Source organism: Microcaecilia unicolor, chromosome 5 (genome assembly GCF_901765095.1).
Source record: "Microcaecilia unicolor chromosome 5, aMicUni1.1, whole genome shotgun sequence".
Lineage (NCBI taxonomy): Eukaryota > Metazoa > Chordata > Amphibia > Gymnophiona > Siphonopidae > Microcaecilia > Microcaecilia unicolor.
In genome coordinates, this window is record NC_044035.1 from 256,368,902 (window position 1) to 256,390,653 (window position 21,752).

General features: G+C 40.6%; 1 protein-coding gene across 2 annotated transcripts in view; it reads left to right on the forward strand.

The window, feature by feature from the left end:
- The window catches only part of GDAP2 (ganglioside induced differentiation associated protein 2), a 130,858-nt gene extending 109,426 nt beyond the window's left edge, over positions 1 to 21,432 (forward strand). For both annotated transcript variants that reach the window (XM_030204018.1, XM_030204019.1), the window contains exons 13-14: positions 9,976 to 10,119; positions 19,938 to 21,432. In XM_030204018.1, the coding sequence (XP_030059878.1) occupies positions 9,976 to 10,119; positions 19,938 to 19,985 (192 nt within the window). In that variant the 3' untranslated portion in view covers positions 19,986 to 21,432. The remainder of the gene's footprint in view (positions 1 to 9,975; positions 10,120 to 19,937) is intronic.
- The last annotated feature ends 320 nt before the right edge of the window (positions 21,433 to 21,752 follow it).

The window sequence follows — 21,752 nt, forward strand, 5'->3', positions numbered from 1 at the left end:
CAGACCCTGCTTGAATACCTTCTGCACTTGTCTGAGTCTGGTCTCAAGACCAACTCTGTAAGGGTTCACCTTAGTGCAATCAGTGCATACCATTACCTTGTGGAAGGTAAGCCGATCTCAGGACAGCCTTTAGTTGTTCGCTTCATGAGAGGTTTGCTTTTGTCAAAGCCCCCTGTCAAGCCTCCTACAGTGTCATGGGATCTCAATGTCGTTCTCACCCAGCTGATGAAACCTCCTTTTGAGCCACTGAATTCCTGCCATCTGAAGTATTTGACCTGGAAGGTCATTTTCTTGGTGGCAGTTACTTCAGCTCGTAGAGTCAGTGAGCTTCAGGCCCTGGTAGCCCAGGCCCCTTACACCAAATTTCATCATAACAGAGTAGTCCTCCGCACTCACCCTAAGTTCTTGCCGAAGGTTGTGTCGGAGTTCCATCTGAACCAGTCAATTGTCTTGCCAACATTCTTTCCCCGTCCTCATTCCTGCCCTGCTGAACGTCAGCTGCACACATTGGACTGCAAGAGAGCATTGGCCTTCTATCTGGAGCGGACACAGCCCAACAGACAGTCCGCCCAATTGTTTGTTTCTTTTGATCCCAACAGGAGGGGAGTGGCTGTGGGAAAACGCACCATATCCAATTGGCTAGCAGATTGCATTTCCTTCACTTACGCCCAGGCTGGGCTGGCTCTTGAGGGTCATGTCACGGCTCATAATGTTAGAGCCATGGCAGCGTCGGTAGCCTACTTGAAGTCAGCCACTATTGAAGAGATTTGCAAAGCTGCGACGTGGTCATCTGTCCACACATTCACATCTCATTACTGCCTCCAGCAGGATACCCGACGCGACAGTCGGTTCGGGCAGTCAGTGCTTCAGAATCTGTTCGGGGTTTAGAATCCAACTCCACCCCCCTAGGCCCATGTTTGTTCTGTTCCAGGCTGCACTCTCAGTTAGTTGGTAAATTTTTTAGGTCAATCTCAGTTATGTCCTCGCCGTTGCGAGGCCCAATTGACCATGGTTGTTGTTTTGAGTGAGCCTGGGGGCTAGGGATACCCCATCAGTGAGAACAAGCAGCCTGCTTGTCCTCGGAGAAAGCGAATGCTACATACCTGTAGAAGGTATTCTCCGAGGACAGCAGGCTGATTGTTCTCACAAACCCGCCCGCCTCCCCTTTGGAGTTGTGTCTTCCCTTCTCTTTGTCTTGCTACATATGAGACTGGCCGGCACGAGCCGGTTCGGGCGGGAAGACGGCCGCGCATGCGCGGTGCGCATCGGCGCGCGAGGACTAGCAAAGGACTTTGCTAGAAAGTGTTCCGATTGGAGGGGCTGCCGTGGACGTCACCCATCAGTGAGAACAATCAGCCTGCTGTCCTCGGAGAATACCTTCTACAGGTATGTAGCATTCGCTTTATTTACGTCAGATCTCATTTATGCAATGGAAACTTATTTACCAGTAACCTGTTAGCAGTGTTAACACATACTAATACAGAACGCACTTTAGTATATCTTGCCTAAAGTGAACAAAGGGATAGAATCATTAACCCAGTGAGTATGCATGTGTATGTTATAGAGCCCTGCCATAAAGGGAGTCATTTTTAGAAGTGATTTGATCATGCAGAACATTTTCTTACATGGTGCTCATAAAATTTCTTCATCATGTACACACACAAAAATAGATCACATTTTCAGCCAGTAACAGTTCTGCATCAGGGTTTCAACAAGCACACATTCATTCCATTTACGCCGCTATGCTATGAAGTGAATGGAATGAATGAGTGCTTGTTGAAACCCTGATGCAGAGCTGTTACTGACTGAAAACATGATCGCAATGGTTGATTCTGAAATCAACTATTGTAATCAGATAAGTGCTGATAGGTTTTTATGCACGTGTTATAAAAATTGTTTTTTTAAGTGATATATTTAGTGATGTGCATGTTTCTAGGTAGATGGTTATAATTTTGGAAGGAAATAGAGGAAGTCTCTGTACATTGGGAGTTAGCCTTTTGCCTCGGAACTCGAAAGATACTTCTTTCCATTGATTAAAGAAAACATTTTTTAAATGATATGGAAATATTTGTGATAATTATTGTAAATGCTTTTTGAAGTATATTGTTTACAGTATCATTCCCTTTTTGGACATTTGTTGTGGTCTTTAGGGAATATACAATATGTGTGCATTCCCTGTCTAGGCACCCTGTTATAAAATTAACCTGGGTGGAGGTAATTTTCTAATAGAGTGCTTTATGTTTTAATTGAATTCTTTTTTTATTGATGACAAGTAAGTAACAGCAACTATCAAGAAAAACAATCTGAGTATACGCAACCAAGAAATCATAGTACAATACCATACAGCTCGTCATCAAGTTTTTCTCAATTCCCCACCTTCCCCCTTCCCACCCCTATGCATAGTCCCAGGATACCATAATTGATAACAACCCCTATCCCCTAGAGAACTCCACCAGATATAGCAAACTAGTTATACCAAGAATGGTAGAGTTCTTTTCTTGTCCGACTCACCCCTACTAACAAATGAGAAAAGGAAAGAGAGTCTCCTGAACAATCTCCGCAATGAATGCAACCTTAACCCTTCCCAAAATCCATATAATCCATTCCTCCTTCCCACCTAAAAGTGAGCGAAAAAGGTTAAACAGATGAAGAAGCAAGAAGTGAGCCTACACAATAAAAGTTATAAAGGCAAAGTATTAAGGAGTAGGCTGCGCGCTCGAGGTGTTGTACAAAAGACTCCCAAACCATCCCAAACCATTTCTTCCACTTTGCTGTGAGACGAGCAGAGCTGGCTTCCCAGGCCATTAACAACTGAATCGCATTACACCAATGCCACTGACTACGAGCATCTCTCATGCACCATGTCTTCAAGATAACTTCACACCCACCACACATGCTTTATAGAGAAGGTATCGATGGTCTTTTGACAGGGAGCCCCTATATTGTTCCAGCACACTGGAGGGGGCAAAATCAGAGGGCAAGGGAAAAATTGTGTTTATATACGAAAGCACTTGGTGCCAGTAATCCTGTATAATCGGGCATGTCCAAAGTGCACGAGATAATGTATTCTCCAGTGTCTCGCAAGCTGCATATTGCAGAGACAGGATACACCCAGCATGGAAAGCCTGTCTCGGGGAGAGGTATGCTTTTGTTAGAGTCCGGAACGGGCATTCCCTATATCTAGCATTATAGACTATCCGTGGGATGAGACTTAGCATAGCAAACAGTGCCTCCTCCCCTACATGGCTACCCAAGTCTAAGTTCCATCTTGCCACTATGGGAGCATGGGACTTTGTAGGCATCAGCAGTGCAAGGGCTTTATGAAAATAAGTTACTGACAGACGAGTTACAGTGATGTGAAAAAAAGATTGCAGTCGAGTTACTATGTTCAAAGCACACCCTGTACACAAGAGTTGAGACACATAATGGGCAGCTTGTAAGTATGCATAAAGATTTCCTGGATGTGGAGGCAGAGTTCCCACAACACTGTCATATGATTTAAGAGCGCCCATTTCACTCAGTAAATCCGCAACACAGAGATATCCCCACGTACCCCAGCTTTGAAATACCAGAGAATCTATGCCCCGGGGTGAAAGCCAAGTTTCCCTCTTGAGGGCAGAAAATCCGTGTAAGTGGGTGTTCTGTGCCAGTATATGAGTTAAACCTGCCAAGTGGCTCTCATAGATTTAAGCAAAACATTATTCTGTAAACTCATGGACAGGTCCATCCCCGTGCATGTAATAGGTAGTGGGGATGTAATGGGTGAAAAAGTGCCTTTTCTATAAGCCAAGGACTATAGTCATCAGTCTCCAGTACCCAATCTCGCAGATATCTGAGGAGACATGCTACATTATACTGGTGACAGTTGGGGACTCCCTGTCCTCCTGCTGCCCAGGGCCCATAAAGTAATTCCATACGTACCTTCTGCTTCCACCTGGACCGATTTTCAAGGTCCTCCAATTTATTCTCATAGCTCGAGATCATGTTCTGCAAGTGAGTGCATGTGTCCTCCAGGTCACTAGTACATTGTTGTTGTTTTACCAGGTCATGGCTGATTGTGTCGAAACGTTCTTGTAGCCGCTCTAACTTGGTATCAGTGGGTTGGAGCCGCCTGTCCAGGAGAGGTGCCATGGTCGCTGTCACCTCGGCTACCACCTCCTCAACCCAGGCTGAGCTGAGCCCTGCGGCGGTGGGACTAGCTGGCGCCTCCATCTTGTCTTCTCCATCCCAAATGCGCTCAGTTCCTTTTCGCAGGATTTTCGCCACCATGCGTCTTCATGTTGTAGTAAAAATACCACCCTTGAGATAAGTACGTGCTCTGTTTTCAAAAATTGATGACTTGATCTTTGTAGAATGAATTATAGCGGCGGAACAGAGCATGGAAGACCAGGAGAGCTCAGCCCCTGCATTCTCTCTGTCATGGCGTCACGTGACCTCCTTAATGTTTAAAAAGCATACTTCATAAAGCAACATATTTCTTTTTTCTAAAATAGGTTCCTTAAAATAATTCACAGTAGCTGCCAAACACTTCCAAACAGAGATACACATGTTCTGAGGCAGGTGCAACTTTTATATTGTATACTGTATGGGTAAAATTATATTTTATAAAGTATACATATACTTTGTTCCAGCTCCATCCAGATGCCACCCCGGGAAGGCCTATGTGCAGTGTGCATAAAAATACACGTCTGCACATGAACTTGTATTCACGTATATACCTGTTCAGTTTTTTAAAGCCTGTTTTCCATTTGTAAAGCATGCTTCACACAGGAAATGCTTTGTAAAATTGCCTTCAAAGTATATAATTTAAAGAGGAGGCACAGGAGCCAAGTAAAGGATGATTCTTCTGTAATGTTAGAATTTGACTAGATTTATCAGTCGCTATGCCACATTAGGCTTGCTCATTCTTTAGGAGACCAGTGAATATGAAAAATGTCTTTAGGTTCATTTTTTCCCCTTTTCTATTATGCTACTGAATACTTCTGAATAATACAATAGTCTGTTGTATAGTTTCTGTCCTGACTGGTGTGCATTTTCTGGGCTTTGACCAAGAGTTTGGCATTGCTGTTTAAGCCTTTTTTATGGTTGTAATTTTTCTTGTAAAGCAATGTTATATAAACAGAGGAAAACCATTAGACCAAGAATGCCAGTTGGTCTCAATATTACTTTTCAGTAGAGGTTTGTTTTTATTGCCCATTCTTTGACCAGATGAGCAAAAGTTCTTCAAACTCTTGAGTATTTGCAGGAACAATTTTTTTAAACAATTTTCATAAATTTAATTATTGAAAAAAATATATATTTTTCTCCAAGGACAAGGAGGACATTTTCTCACATATGGGGATAAATCCCAAAGCCTTTGAGAGCACCATACCATGCATTCATGGATGCTTTCCTGCCCAGTATGAACATTCGAGACCAACAGTCTTATTTTATCCACAGAGCAGTAATCATAGTCTGCTCTCTTCAGTGCTTCTTTTTCCTACCTTTGTGATGCCTTCCCTGTAGTACGTGGGAATTTATTTCTTCATTTCTTTACTTCCTTTATTATTAGTTATTTTCGGCAAATGTAGGCTTTCTTAATTTTTTTTTTGCGGCTCCTTTGCCCCTCTTAGGCCCTTAAAAATTGAGTCATTTGATTTACTTTGGCTGTTTTTTGCTCTGATGTCCTTTAAAATTCCCAGTGGTTTTAAGAGTTGTACTAGATGCAGCAAAACCATTTCTGTGACTGACAAAGTTGGTGTTTGCCATGCCTAACACCCAACCACACGGCTTTTGTTGTCTGTTTTTAAAATGCAGAAGGGGAAAGAGAAAGGTAGGGAGAGTGCAAGAAAACATCACTTAGGTGTCTATTTTCAAAAGAAGTTGTATGTTTTAACAGTAGCCAGTGTATGTGTACCTTCCCTTTTCATGTATTTTCACACACTGTACAGATAAGATGTATTTTCAGTCAGATACTATCCCAGTAGTATCTGTTTAGTGGAGGGAGGGCAGAGAGAGGATGACAGACATTATCTGTATAGCAGCAATATTCAGCTTCTTTGCATACATTTAGATTAGGCCTGCCGACTAATATTTTCAGCATCCTTCTTCATTCACTGATTTATATATATGCCTGGAAGAAGTTTCTCCTCAACACAGATTCTCTGTATCGGTGCCTGGGGAGCATACTCTTCCTTTTGCAAGCTGATGGCTTTGAGATAGAAGTTAAGCAAGCATGAAGCTATTTAGAAGCCATGTGTGAACTGCATCAAGAAATGGTTTGTCTCCCTGTTCACTAATGACTAGTTTTACAGCTTTCTGCGCTAAACTTTGTTTAAAGCTGCAGGCCTGAGCAGCTACACACCATATACCTTTTTTCTCTATCCTATTTTTATTGGCGTTCCTTCCAATAAATTTGTTTTATGATTTTTATTGTTTGTAGTCCACTCTGATGGATTTTGTTCCCTGGGCGGTTAATCAAATTTAATGAACCTGAACCTTAACTTCTGAAGGCACTGGATCAGTGGGTTTCAGAAGGGGAAAGGATATTTTGCTTTGTTGTAGTGTTGCCTTTATTCTATCTCTTCTATCTTATTTGGTGTTTTCCTCTTCCTTGTAGATTGAACAGTTCCGATCTAAGACCTATGTTGGTTATGTAATGTCTGTATTGGTTCTACGTATGTCTAATAAAATTTGAAAAATAGATCCCATTGAATTAAATAGGACCTGTGGTAAATTACATTTTAATGTATATCGCTGCAGACTTTTAGTAAATTTAGCCCGTAGCGACCAGAAATAATTTCAGGGTACTGTAAGTGATATAGTTTGTAGTACTATAATAATTGGCTCTCAATTTTAATTTATTGAAAAGCTTACAAATAATGGGAATGGAAGAGACTTACAAACTAGGGTGCCATTGATACCTTGTTTCCAAAATAGGCATTGCAGTGTGTGTTAAGACATTCTTTCTAGCATGAATCAAACACTCCCAAAGTGAGGTGGCTTAAAAATAAGTTTTCATTTCACTACTAGTGATTGCATATTTTTAGAAAAATATTCATTGCAGAATTTGGAATTTTTTTAGACTTTTTTTTAAACTAGATTTTCATATGCTTGTATTTAAGATTAAATTTATTTGTAGTATTTCATCCTTTGTTCCTTCCTCCTCTCTTGTTAGAACTTCTTAATTTCAGTTTTGAGAATGCTGCTCTGATCTTTCGCTCAGATTAAATTGTTTCCAGCTTTGATGTAGTTTACAGGTGATCCTGGTTCACAGAAACATAGAACATGCTGGCAGAAAGACTGAGAAACCCCATCTGGTTTGCTTATTTCTTCATTCATTGTGTTTACTGAAGACCCTGTTCTCGCCATAATATTTCTGGTTGTCCCATAATTTTTAAAATTCTGCTACTTCTTAAGTCCCCACCACCTCCATGGTCAATTTGTGGCAAGTTTTGGGTTAATCTGTAAACACAAGACAAACAGTAATGTCAAATATAATGTCTGGTATTTTATTCGTGTATGCTCCAGGACATCATTTGACCAAAAAGAGCAGACTGAGCATTTGCCCCTGGATTCCATAACCTTGAGTGTGCAGTTTTGCGTTTAACACATAAGACACAAGTTATAAAATAGCGCCTGTTATGCACCTAACGTAATTATTCAGTTAAGTACTAATAGGCATTATATACCTTTAGTGAGTCTCAATTGATGTTAAAGTTACAATTGCTCTCAAAATACTTTTTTAGGGTGAATAAATTTGAGAGCTTTTTTTTATTAAGGAGTGTTCATTGGCTGCCAGTAAATTCCAGAGTAGAATTCAAGATAGGTTGATGTTTTATAAATCATTGACAGGCCAAAACTTGGACAGATTAGCAAACTAATTGTATTGATTCCCATTCTGCACAGAATTTAACTTTGGCTTTCCCAAGTTTTAGAGGTATTAGATTGAAAGAATATCTGGCCGAGGCAGATCTGGCTCCATCTATTTGTGGAGTTGTCCTCCGAAGAACTGTGGAGGTTGGCCTGTTTTCTGACCCTCATCACATAGAATGAGGGGTCTCTTCTGCACCCGAACCTCCAGATCCTGGCCCTCATGGCCTGGATGTTGAGAAGTAGAATTTCAGTCCTTGGATCTGCCTGAGGGTCTCTATAGAATCTTGCTAGCTTTCAGGAATGATTTCACTAAGCGGTGTTACACTTTCAAGTGGAGGAGGTTTGCTGTCTGGTGTGAGGGCAAGGCCATAGAGCCAGTTGTCCTGCACAAAAACTGCTTGAATACCTCCTGCACCTCTCGGAGGTGGGTTTAAAGACCAACTCTGTAAAGGTTCATCTTTCTGCAATCAGTGCTTATCACTGTGTAGGGGGCAAGCCATCTCTATACGGCCTGTAGGAAGTTTGATGTTAACAAAGCCCCCTCTCAAGTCTCCCACTGTCATGGGATCTCAACGTCATCCTTACACAGCCGATGAGAGCTCCTTTTAAACCTCTTGACTCCTGTCATCTGAAGTAACCTGACCTGAAAGGTCTTGTTTTTGTGGCGGTCACTTCAGCCTGTAAGAGTCACTAAGCTCCAAGCCCTAGTAGCCTATCCACCTTACATATGATTGCTTCATAACAGGGTAGCTATATTCACTTCTCCAAAGTTCCTTTCTAGAGTGGTGTCAGAGTTCCATCTTAACCAGTCAGCTGGTCTGCCAACATTCTTCCCTAAACCGCATGACTGTCCTAGCAAAGTATACTGCACACCTTGGACCGCAGGTGAGCCTTAACCTTCTATCTGGAGCAGACTAAAGCCCATAGACAGTCCACCCAGCTTTTTGTTTCTTTTGATCCCAACAGGATGGGGACAGCCTTCAGTAAGTTCACTTTGTTCATTTGACTAGCAGATTGCATGTCCTCCTCTTAACACCTAGGCTAGGCTGACTCTTGAGGGTCATGTCACGGCTCACAATGTCAGAGCTATGGCTGCATCGATAGCCCACTTGAGGTCAGCTTTCATTGAGGATATCTAAAAAAAAAAACTGCAACGTGGTCTTCCGTCCATACATTCACATTTCATTACTGCCTCGAGCAAAATACCCAACACGACAGTTGGTTTGGTCATTCAGTCCTGCAGAACTTGTTCGGTGTCTAGAATTCAACTTCACCCTCTTAGACCTTTTTATTTTGTTCCAGGTTGCACCTCCACACCCAGTTTGTATATAATTTAAGTCTAATTGGATTCAAGTTAGTCTTGCCATTGCAAGATTCTATTGTCCTAGTGTTTGTTTTTCATTGAGCCTGATAGCTGAGAATTCCCAAGTGTAAGGATTTTCGGTGAGTCTGATAGCTGAGAATTCCCAAGTGTAAAGATACATCTGTTCTGCTTTCCTTGGAGAAAGCAAAGTTACTTACCTGTAGCAGATGTTCTCCAAGAACAGCAGGACGTGTATTCTTAAACCTCTCTTACCTCCCTTTGGAGCTGAATTCTTTTTTGTTTTTTTAGCTATTTTGTTCTTGAGGGTCCCATGCTCACGTGTCGGGTGGGAAGACACGTGCCCATGCACAGTGGGACCGCTTTCAAAAGCCTCTTAAAGGTATAGTGCGCTGGGCAGTATCCACACTGGGCTTCTTCAGGATGATGACACTCAAGTGTAAGGATATCTGTCCTGCTGTCCTCGGAGAACATCTGCTACAGGTAAGTAACTTCTCTTTATGGGCCTTCATCTGAGGGCAGAACAAATAGAGAGGGTGATACAGCATACTCAAGAAGTATACAAACAAAAAAGCAACACTGGGCCTTCAAGACTGAGACAACAGGAGTTCTTTCTTAACAGGTGAGGTGAGGGCAGCAACATCCATCCAAAACTTAATGTCTAGAGAGGTTTAAATGCTTGGCATAAGCCCCAACAGAACCAAAAGTGAATGCTATATGTAATTACATTCTGTAACTATGTTTTATTCTGCTACAGGTTCAATTACTAACTTTTTTTTTCCCCTGCCTCTCTGTCTTAGATATCAACATGGTTTTTCACAACTTTCACAGTCTCTGGCCTAAAAGAAAAAGTACACCATGTGGACAAAATCCAGCAGCTGTTTACAACCATAGCCCCTGAACAGATTGACTTCCCACCTTTTGTCCTGCAGTATGATGCCAGGGTAAGAGCCTAAAAGGAAGCTCACTTCTAGCCAAGGAAGATACTAGGGTGATTGTGCAGTTCTGCTGCTGTTCCCTCACTTTCCATCCCAGTACAGCTGGTTACTGTGTTTCTCCTATTTTATTAAAGCATATGAGGAAAAAAGATCATTCTTTTTACTGTCTCTTAAACAAGCATTTTTCAATTTAAAGTACTTGTTGTTATTTTGTTCTGCTTTGTAAACATTTTATTTCATATAGACTTTGAATATTGAATAACTGAGCAGTGAATGACGGTCACATCTTACTTCCTAATTCAGTGTTCTTCAGTGCAAGGCCTGGGAGCCAGTGGCAACCCTTGAAGACCTCTGGGGCTGTCCCCATTGTGATTTTGGGTTTCCCCTTTGTGTTCCACTCTCTGCCGCTCTACCCAAGGTTGTGAATAAAGGGGGGCGTAGATGTGGTGAGAGGCATATGAATAAAGGACAAGGCATTTCTCAACAAAAGAAGAAATTGCATTTGGAAACAACCAACTCCTTCAGGATATCCCAAATGGAAAGTTTGAAAAGGGACTAAAAGGGATGAATGTCATTGGCATACACTAGTTAGCAGTGTTGGGGCCCTGTCTGGGAAGATATTTGGTGACTGTCTTTAAGCTGGTTTGGATTTATAGTGGCCCCAGCTTTTAAAAATTAATGAAGACCACTGTCCTAATTGGTTAGCAGCTCATCTGCAAGATAGGGTTTAATTTCTTGGAATTTAGGTGAGGGATATGCTGCTTGTTGTACAGATCTGTTTCCTGGCTAGTGAGTCACACTGCAACTTCCACTCCCTGCTTAATGTTTGTAAGGCTGTTTACTAGGGAAAAGCAAAAGACATTGCTTTCTTGATATAAGTACATAAGTATTGCCACACTGGGACAGACCAAAGGTCCATCAAGCCCAGCATCCTATTTCCAACAGTGGCCAATCCAGGTCACAAATACCTGGCAAGATCCCAAAAAAGTTCAATACATTTTATGCTGCTTATCCCAGAAATAAGCAGTGGATTTTCCCCAAGTTAATTTAATAATGGACTATGGACTTTTCCTTCAGGAACTCGTCCACACCTTTTTTTTTTTTTAACCCCGTTAAGCTAACTGCCTTTACCACATTCTCTGGCAACGAATTCCAGAGTTTAATTACACATTGAGTGAAGAAAGATTTTCTCCGATTCGTATTAAATTTACTACTTTGTAGCTTCGTCGCAAGCCCCCTAGTCCTAGTATTTTTGGAAAGAGTAAACAAACAATTCATGTCTACCCATTCCACTCCACTCCGCTCATTATTTTATAGACCTCTATTATATTTCCCCTCAGCCGTCTTTTCTCCAAGCTGAAGAGCCCTAGACGCTTCATCCTTTTCTCCTAGGGAAGTTATCCCATCCCCTTTATCATTTTCGTCACCCTTCTCTGTACCTTTTCTAATTCCACTATATCTTTTTTGAGATGCGGTGACCAGAATTGAACACAGTATTCTAGGTGCGGTCGCACCATGGACCGATACAAAGGCATTATAATGTCTTCACTTTTGTTTTCCATTCCTTTTTGCTTTCTTAGCCGCCGCAGCACACTGAGCAGAGGGTTTCAATGTATCATCAACCACGACACTGAGATCCCTTTCTTGGTCGGTGACACCTAACGTGGAATCTTGCATTACGTAGCTGTAGTTCGTGTTCCTGTATCCCACATGCATCACTTTGCACTTGCTCACATTAAATGTCATCTGCTATTTAGACGCCTGATTTAACAACTTTGAATAACTTTGTGTCGTCAGCAAGTTTAATTGCCTCACTAGTTACTCCCATCTCTAGATCATTTATAAATATGTTAAAATCAGCGTTCCCAGCACAGACCCCTGGGGAACTCCACTATCCACCCTCGCCATTGAGAATACTGACCATTTAACCCTACTCTCTGTTTTCTGTCTTTTTAACAAGTTTTTAATCCACAATAGGACATTACTTCCTATCCCACAACTTTCTTTCTAATTTTATCAGGAGTCATTCGTAAGGTACCTTCTTAAATACCTTTTGAAAATACAGATAGTATCAGCAGGCTCACCTTTATCCACATGTTTATTCACCCCTTCAAAGAAGTGTAGTAGATTGGTGAGGCAAGATTTCCCTTGACGAAATCCATGTTGGCTTTGTCTCATTAATCCATGCCTACATATATGCTCTGTAATTTTGTTCCAGTCTGTACCATTTTACCTGGCACCAGTTTCAGAAATGCATTGCTAATACTTAGCTCAAAAATTGTTGGTTTTTAAAACTTGTTGCTCACACAAAACAATTTGCACACACCAGGCTACTTCTTAGAGGAAACATTGCTCACCAGTCTATAATTTCCACGATCACCTCTGGAACCTTTTCTTAAAAATTGGTGTACGTTGGCCACCCTCCAATCTTCCAGTACCATGCTGGATTTTATTATTAACAATAGCTCTGCAAGTTCATTTTTCAGTTCTGTCCATACTTTGGGATGTATACCATTGGTCCACTCTTCAATTTGTCAAATTGCCCTATTACATCTTCCAGGTTTACAGAGATTTGATTCAGGTTTTCTGATTTGTCATTTCTGGCACTGGTAACTCCCCCACATGCCCCTTTACCTCTTGGTCTTCTAGCAGTCCAACTGATTCTTTTAGTGGCTTCTTGCTTCCAATATACCTAAAAAAAATGTTTTTACTATGTGTTTTTGACTCCAATGCAATCTTCTTTTCAAAGTCTCCCTTTGTCTTCCTTATCGCTTTCATTTGACTTGTCATTCCTTATGCATTTTTCTATTATTTTCAGTCAAATCCTTCTTCCATTTTCTGAAGGATTTTCTTTTAGCTCTATAGCTTCCTTTACCTCACTTTTTAACCACACCGGCTGTTTGGCCTTCCTCCTTTTTTAATACCTGGAATATATCTGATTTGGGCTCCCAGTCAGTATTGTGGTTGTTAAAATCACCCATTATTACTGTGTTACCCAGTTTGTTAGCCTCCCTAATTTCTGATAACATTTCTGCATCTGTCCACCCTGGCCAGGTGGACAGTAGTACACTCCTGTCACTAACCTTTTTCCATTTAATCATGGAATTTTTATCCATTGGGATTCCAAGATGTGTTTTGTGTCCTGCAGAATTCTTAATGTATTGGATTGAAAGCCCTCTTTAACGTATAGTGCCACCCCTCCACCAGTTCAATCCACCCTATCACTGCAATATAATTTGTGACAGTGTCCCATTGGTTATCTTCCTTCCACCAGGTCTCAGAGATACTTATCTTTTCATTTAGAACAATATATTTCTCTCTCTCAGGCTTCTGTCATTTTCATGCAGACATTTCAAACAATGTTTATTATAACTATTTAGAACTTGCTCGGCGGTTGACAGTCTACAGTCTGTGCTCCGATTGTGGCTGGATAGATTTGGATGGGCTGGAATGGAGCTTTTCATTTCATGGGCTTTGATGACAACTTCAGAAGTTTTAAAACAAGGACAGTGCTGGGCAGACTTCTACGGTCTGTGCCCTGAAAATGGCATGGACAAATCAAGATCAGGTATACATATGTTGTATCACCTCATACCTTATGTAAGGAGTTTATCTTCTTGCGCAGAGGGATGAGAGGAGAGAATCGCGGGACACAGATGGGAGGGCAGGGAAGAGGAAAATCGCTGGACATGGAGGGGATGGGATGGTAGGGGAGGGTAGGGTAGGGAAGAATTGCTGGACATGGAGGGGAGGGCAGGGGACAGAGAAAAAAATGCTTACATAAGAGCCTTCCTAGGGCCCGTTTCATTGTTGACGAAACGGGCTTGGTTCCACTAGTATTTGAATAATGCAACTCCTTCAGAGCTATATTAGTGCCTGCTTATCAATTCATGTGAGAAGGTAATGAAAAAGACAAGTTGTAAATTTATGATCCATTGGGATGCCAAGCTTTAATGAAGACTGAATTTTTCCCTGTGGGCATGGCAACCAGATTTTAAGAACTTAGGGATCCTTTTACAAAGGTACGCTAATGGATTTGGTGCACGCTAATGAATTAGTGTGCGTTAAGTGCCATGGAGTCCATAGATTTACAATGGGCCGTATGACATTTAATATGTGCAAATCTTAGCATACCATGGTGAAAGGACCCCTTATATTTTAAAAATCCCAATAGAAATCAGTAAAGTTGTTGCAGGAAAAAAGTGTGTGTGTGTTAATCATCCAACCAATTACATTCTCAACTGGTTTCTTTAGACAAAGCAAATCATTTTGAATGTTGCAGTGTGAACTTCTGTCTGATGAAATCCTATCTATCACAGGTCAGGGTCTCACTCTTGGTGACCTTGCAGCCCATAGAAAGCACTTTGATTTTAGAGGTGCCATTTAGCAATAAAATGTAGCTTGGTTATCTCTGAATGCTGGTAGCTGCATCTTTCTAAAGCCCCATTGTCCAGACCACTAACTAAATGAAGAGGAAGCCTCTTCTAAGACTGAGCGCCACCTGTTGCTACTTTGCTTGCTGACAGGTGATCACTCATTTAGCATTAGTTGCTTTGCCTGCAATCTGGCATCAGAGCACATAACCTTTTTAAGGAGCTCAGAGAGGTTTGGCTGGACTGTTTTAGACTTGCTATTGTAACACCTAAATATGGCTAACCAACGTTGCCAGAAGTCTAACTTTCTCCCTCTGACCTAGTTTTAATCCCAGAACTGTCCAGAATTTAGCCATCGCAGCAAAATTTAGTATGTGAGTCAATTAACTTGCAGTACTTTCAATACTGCAGATTATTAACACAGAAAATTTCATTTTAGATTGCTACAGCAAGGAACATAGCGTGTTCCAGGCTGCAGCAGTGCAACCATTGCAAACCATAAGTTGTGCCCAGAGTCATTGCCCACCCTCAGCCCCAATTTCTACTCCTATCGAGAGGGAGAGAGGAACCATCGTGGGATGCTCCTGCTGTGTCAGCACCAAGCTTCAAAATGACGCTTAAATCTTAGAATATCTAGAGTGTATACTGTCACTGGGGCTCAGACTCCTGCCATTTTGAACCTAGGCACTAAGAGGATAGGAGCATCTGGTGATTAGCTGGGAGAAGGTGTAAAGACAAATCACCAGGAAGTCCCCAGTAGGTGTAGAGTGAAGATGGAGGTTTGAAGAAAGGACTGCCAGAAAGTAGGGGAGGGAATGGTGTTTATAACCACATAGGTCTCTCTAAGTAAGAGGTGCCGCAGGAGCATCAGGCCATGCATTGGTGGCTTAGTACTTTGAGGGAGGAAAGAATGTGGACTTGAGGTTAAATGCAAGCTATTTTATTTTTATCTTTATTTGTTACATTTGTATCCCACATTTTCCCACCTATTTTTATCTTTATTTGTTACATTTGTATCCCACATTTTCCCACCTATTTGTAGGCTCAATGTGGCTTACATAGTACCGGAGAGGCATTTGCAGACTCCGGTGAGAACAAATACAAAGTGATGTTATGGTAAGATAAAGTCTTTTTCATGGCCACATTGGGGAAACGTACATCGGAAGAGTTGAGTTTTGTCCATTACGTACTTTAGTTTTGTTGTGTTGCAGGGATCAGGCATTTACGTTGGATCGGTGGGGTATGCCTTTTTGAACAGGTTAGTTTTTAGTGATTTCTGGAAGTTTAGGTAGTCATACGTCGTTTTCAAGGCTTTTGGTCGTGCGTTCCACAATTGTGGGCTTATGTAGGAAAAGCTGGATGCATAAGTTGGTTTGTATTTAAGTCCTTTGCAGCTTGGGTAGTGCAGATTTAGATATGATCGTGTTGATTCTGATGTGTTTCTAGTTGGTAAGTCGATCAAGTCTGTCATGTATCCCGGGGCTTCACCATAGATAATTTTGTGGACTAGGGTGCAGATTTTGAAGGCAATGCGTTCTTTGATTGGGAGCCAGTGTAGTTTTTCTTGGAGGGGTTTTGCGCTTTCAAATCGCGTTTTTCCAAATATAAGCCTAGCTGCCATGTTTTGAGCGGTCTGGAGTTTCTTTAATGTTTGTTCTTTGCATCCTGCATAAATTCCATTGCAGTAGTCTAAGTGGCTTAGCACCATTGATTGAATCAGGTTGCAGAAGGTATCCCTCAGGAAGAATTGTTTCAGGTGTTTGAGTTTCCACATTGAGTGGAACATTTTCTTTGTTGTGGATGCCGCTTGGCTCTCAAGTGTTAAGTTGCGGTCTGTTGTAACTCCGAGGATTTTCAGGCTGTCTGATATAGGAAGGGTGTAGTCTGGGGTGTTGATGTTTGTGGGGTTGGCCGCACTATGTTGGGATGAGAGGATGAGACAGTGAGTTTTTTCTTTGTTGAGTTTTAGTTGAAATGCATTTGCCTATGAGTCCATGATGTTCGAGCTGAGCTTGATTTCGTTGGTGATTTCTGTCAGATTGGTATTGTACGGAATGTGTATTATGGCATTTTCTGCATATCTGGAAGGGTTACTTAGTTTTACTTATTTGACAGCTTTTTAATTTATTTTAAAGCGTCCCATACGTAGATATAAATATCATTAAAACAGCTTCAAAAATTATTGTAGCTGGTGGAAACATCACTAATAAAGGCTGTATTTTGTGCTCATTTTTTATACACCATTCTATACAATACAGTAATACATGGCCAAATTTCAGTGAGGATATCTTGTGTTCTGATAGGTTCATCTTAACTACTGTTGTAATCTGCCTTGGGAAGCCTTGTGTTATAAAGATTGGATGTAAAATTAAACTCTCCTTTCATTGGGGCACATGGAATCACATTTGAACTCATCTCTTTTGTACAACTGGATTATTCTGTTTTGAGCATGTTTCAGGGACAAGTGATTTTTATAAGTCAAAATAATAAAAGTAAATATTTTATTTCATACAGATATCTCATTTGTTTAAATGGGCTATAAGCCCCTAATGCAGTCCATTGTTTTTTGTTTTGTTTTTTAAATATTTTGTCCTTGTGATGAGTTATACTGTGCCAAAACCTGGAAACAGAATAGTAGAATTCAGTAACATCCAAAACTTATTAACATTATAGTTGTGTTCACATTTGGGTAATTGAAAAAATGCTGTTGAAAACTGACTTGAAGAGGAAATATCTATCTGAGAACTGGAAAATGTTGGCATATTTAGACTGACTCTGGACTTCTGCATGAAGGTAGCTCTACCCTCGTTATTTAATATCTTTCTTTTAAGCAGTAGTAATAAACAACATTAGTGAATTTTTATAATATACCACTGCATTCCACAAAACAAAAGGAGCAAGTTCCCACAAACCATCTTTCTCTCTTGATCTAGGCACAGGAAGAAAAAAAGATTTTAAATGTTCCCAGATTTCAACCTAATTCTTGTTTAGTGGGATATAACTGCCATAAATAAGTGACACTCCGAATATTGTGCACCTGATTCTCATAACATGATGTCTGTTTTAGTGACCTTTTACCAGGAGTAAAAAAATCTCTGCACAAATATTACACATGCTAGGGTGTCCCCTCCAAATGACACACTGATTATGATTTATAACAAATTACGACTCTACCTATGATTCCATTATCATACTTCCTATGTGTACATTCTTATGCTGCAGAAGCTGGCATGTTTGAAAATATAAGTGAGACTAAATAAAAATGCTACCAACAATAAAGAATGACAATGTGGATGCAGCAGCTTATAGGTTTGCTTTTTTGTGAGTGTACGCAGAATGGTGGCTTCGCAGGGAAGGGGAAACATAGACTAACCTAAGTGGCTTCAACATTTTGACGTCATGCTGTCTCCTGTTCTCAGTCAAACCTCCTTGGGGAGGACAGCAACATCCTAGCAATTTCAGGAAGTTTGTACTTTAGGTATGAAAATTCCTGCTCTTTCCTTGTGCACTGTTTGTAATAATTGTATTGAAAAATTGTTGACTGCTATAGCGCTATTAATTCTTGTTTTATTATTGGTTTTCTGTACAAAGATGGTTCTTTATGTTTAATTGAAAAGTTCTTAAAGAAGGAAAAAAATGTCTGCTTGTACCTTAAAGTGATAATTTTTATTGACCTTTTTTTTTAAAGAGAATTGCAGCCATCTCGCCCCTCCCAACAACAACAAAAGAAAGTGCCAGTGATTGCAAATTTACATTCAAGTCCTTTCCCTGTCTCACCAGTCTTTCAGCCCACTCCTACCCTTTTCCTTCAGTCTCTCTCTCTCATAATGTTGCCACTTAGTGGCTAATAGCAGCTCTCCTCCTTTTGTGGATCTGATGGTGCTAGAGCTGGACAGATAAAAGAAATTTATCTCTTGCCACACAGGGTTGCAAGCCAGTAACACCGCCACTGCTGCATCTTTTCTTCTTCATGGTCTTTTCATGAATTTTTACATGTTGGCCAGTAATGCCACCATTTATTCCTCCTGGCACTGGTAGATAATGCTACCTCAAATTTAAAAATAAGTATGCAATCAAGAGCCTCACTTAAGAGCTATGGGGCCCTCTTACAAAGCAATGTAAGCAGAATGGAGTTACCGCATGGCTCTTGCGATAATTTCATTTTTTATGCACGTCTGAAAAATAATTGTTATTTTTGGATGCGCACCAAGTGGCATTTTGACACACCCAGGTCATTACCTCCAGGTTACCGTGTGATACTTTACCGCTAGGTCAATGGCTGGCAGTAAGGTCTCAGACCCAAAATGGACGTGCAGCAATTTTCATTCTGCTGCACGTCCATTTTCTGCAAAAATTTTAAAAAGGCATTTTTTACAGGTACACTGAAAAATGATTCTGTGTACGCCCAAAATACATGTCGACCGCAGGCCATTTTTCAGCGCGCCGTTGTAAAAGGGTCCTTATGATCCATGGTAACGCCCCAGCCTACATGTCAGACCTGATAGAACTACCACCCAGGAACGCAAAAAGATCCTCTCGCACATTCCTTAATCTTCATCTTCCCAAGTGCAAGGGTCTGAAATACAAATCAATGCATGCATCTACCTTTTCCTATACGCGCACGCAGCTCTGGAACGCGCTGCCACGTAACCAGAAAACTGTCTATGAATTGACCAATTTCCGCAAACTATTGAAAACCTATCTCTTCGACAAGATATATCACAAAGATCAACATGTGTAACTGTATAATCTTTAAAACTTCCAGAACTGTCTTATAATGTATTTCTGCTTTAACACCATCATGTATTTCACCACCATGTAACACAAAACCCTCTGTAAACCAAATGTATATTCACTTCTATTTTCAGTATCCATGATGAATTGTAAGCCACATTGAGCCTGCAAAGAGGTGGGATAATGTGGGATACAAATGCAATAAAGTAAATAAATAAATATGAGAATTGCCACTGTTTTGCAGGCTGCACAATGAAAAATTACAGTTCTAAAGTTCTCAGTTTTCAATTTAGCTTCTTTTCGTGCAGTTCTTCTCTTTGTCCATCTGTGTATTACCTCTTTTTTTTCTGGCAATTTGTTTGGAATAATTATGTCTAGCTATAAGTTATTCAGATTTTCTTCTATTGAAGTCTTCTGCCATTGATGATCTTTTCAAAAGAAGCACTAGCATGGAATTCATAGAACAATTAGACAAGTGTACTTGGTTTTCTTCTGTTTATTCCTTTTCACTATTGCAGATCTAAATTCTTATCCACAAATGAGAAATCAGAAATAAGGAAACCTGATTGTATTTTAACTACTGACCAAATCCTGAAAGGAATATTGTGCGTTAATGGTAGCGTTGTATAGTTTTGTCCTCTCTTTTAATGATCTCTCTTGTGCTTACACAGCTGATAGCTAAAGATTAATTTTATTCTTTTTTTATTTTCTTCTCAGGAATATGGACCTTATTACTCTTCATACCCTTTTTCTCCTGATCTTTGACTACATTATGGCTAGCACTTCTCATGTGTCTCTGAATCACGCTACCAACAGCCTAATATATAGAGGCATTGAGCATATGTCAACAATGAACAGAATGTTATCATGAGATATTGTCATCTCTCCAGTATTTTTGTTTTGCATTGACAAAGGAATAGTTTCAAGAAATCTGGAACTTAATGCCACTGTGACGAGCATTTGATTTGGGAATAAGCTAATGGCTTATTGTCTCATTTTAAAATGAGAGAGAACATCTAATTCTGTTCATGATAGTCTACAGAGAGGATCGATTTCTGCACCTCTGAAAACTTTGACACTTGATGGTGATGATTCTTAATTTCTTTGCAAGGAAAGGGTTCTGTCAGAGTTTGTGGGGTTACCATTTCAAATTATTTTTTGTGACCATAAAGAACAGCAGAACACCAGGAGCAACTGAATGTGGTAAACACTGGAAGGAGGAAAAAGTCCTGCTACTGTGAGCTTTAATGCCTGCCAAAGTAATCTCTTCCAGAGCTATCCTGTTATTTAGCTTCAGCAGCCCCATATTGTTCCCTGAACTATTTAGAAGAGAAATTTCCATTACAGATCAAGCAATTCCTACTGGAGTAAGTGTTCTGTGCCTTTTGTTCTCTGCTGCCTTGTCCATTGCAGCGTGTGCAGCTCCTAGAGCCTGACCTAGGATACCAGCATGGAATGAGAACCTAATGAAGTGCTGTGCTTGAGTGCTTAGTAGGGGATTCTGCATGTCTTCCTCACTGCTCTTCTCCTAAAAACTGCCTAGGTTTCACATTATGTCCAACACCAGCTTACTTGTTGCATAGGAGAGAGAGCATTTCCAGGTTGCAAACAGAATGTTTACTTGTTTATTGCAATTTTTGTGTTCTTGAACTTTGTTTAGCCTTTAGAAGTGCCTGGTGTCTGACATTTTGCAGAATGTAGGGCCAAGGCATATTTTTATTCACAACTCCACAGTATTTTTTTTAAAGATAATAGATCTGAATATTCTACCAGTGTCTTTGTTGTCTATGATTCTGTTTCCATTTTGATTAAATAAGGAAATGGATTCTGTGATGCTGGAAGCAGCAAATAACATCCATGTTGCTCAACTCATGGTTAATACTATTTTTTTAAATTTTTGTTTATTAAATTATATCAAAATGCAAAACAGAGCAAGGCATCAAGTTTAAACAGTGAATATGTCAGTCAAAACAAGAGTCATACCATCAGTCTTTGGTACAGTAGGACAGGAAAGCTAGACATTGTCTCCCCTCACCCCTTCCCTTGAAAGAAAAACTTCCAGTAGGCACAGCTGATCCAAATCAAATAACAAACAAAACAAAATTAGCAAAAAGAAGAGAACAAATCCCACATAGCCCAATTCCTTGACGAGAGCACCAGAGTGAATGGCTCCCAAACTTTGAAAAGGTTTTTTTTTTTACTTGATTTTGGCGCAAAGCAGTGAATTAGGCATATGACAAGCATAATCCACTTAAAACAAGAGTTGCTGCTGGGAGGGTATAGTCGACTGCTTCCATTTTGCAGCCGAGGCTATATGGCCAGCCATTTTGCAGAACTTGCCCGGCAGGCCCAAAGGTTTAATATGCAATAGTCCACACCCATTCAGGCTTCAATGAGAGGCCAATACTCTCTGAAATCAGGCCAAACACCATAGTCCAATAACTATGTGTCCTTGGGCAGGACCACCATATATGAAGGAAGCTACCCCGTGATCCATATCTGTGCCAACAGAGATCTGAAGTAGAAGGGTAG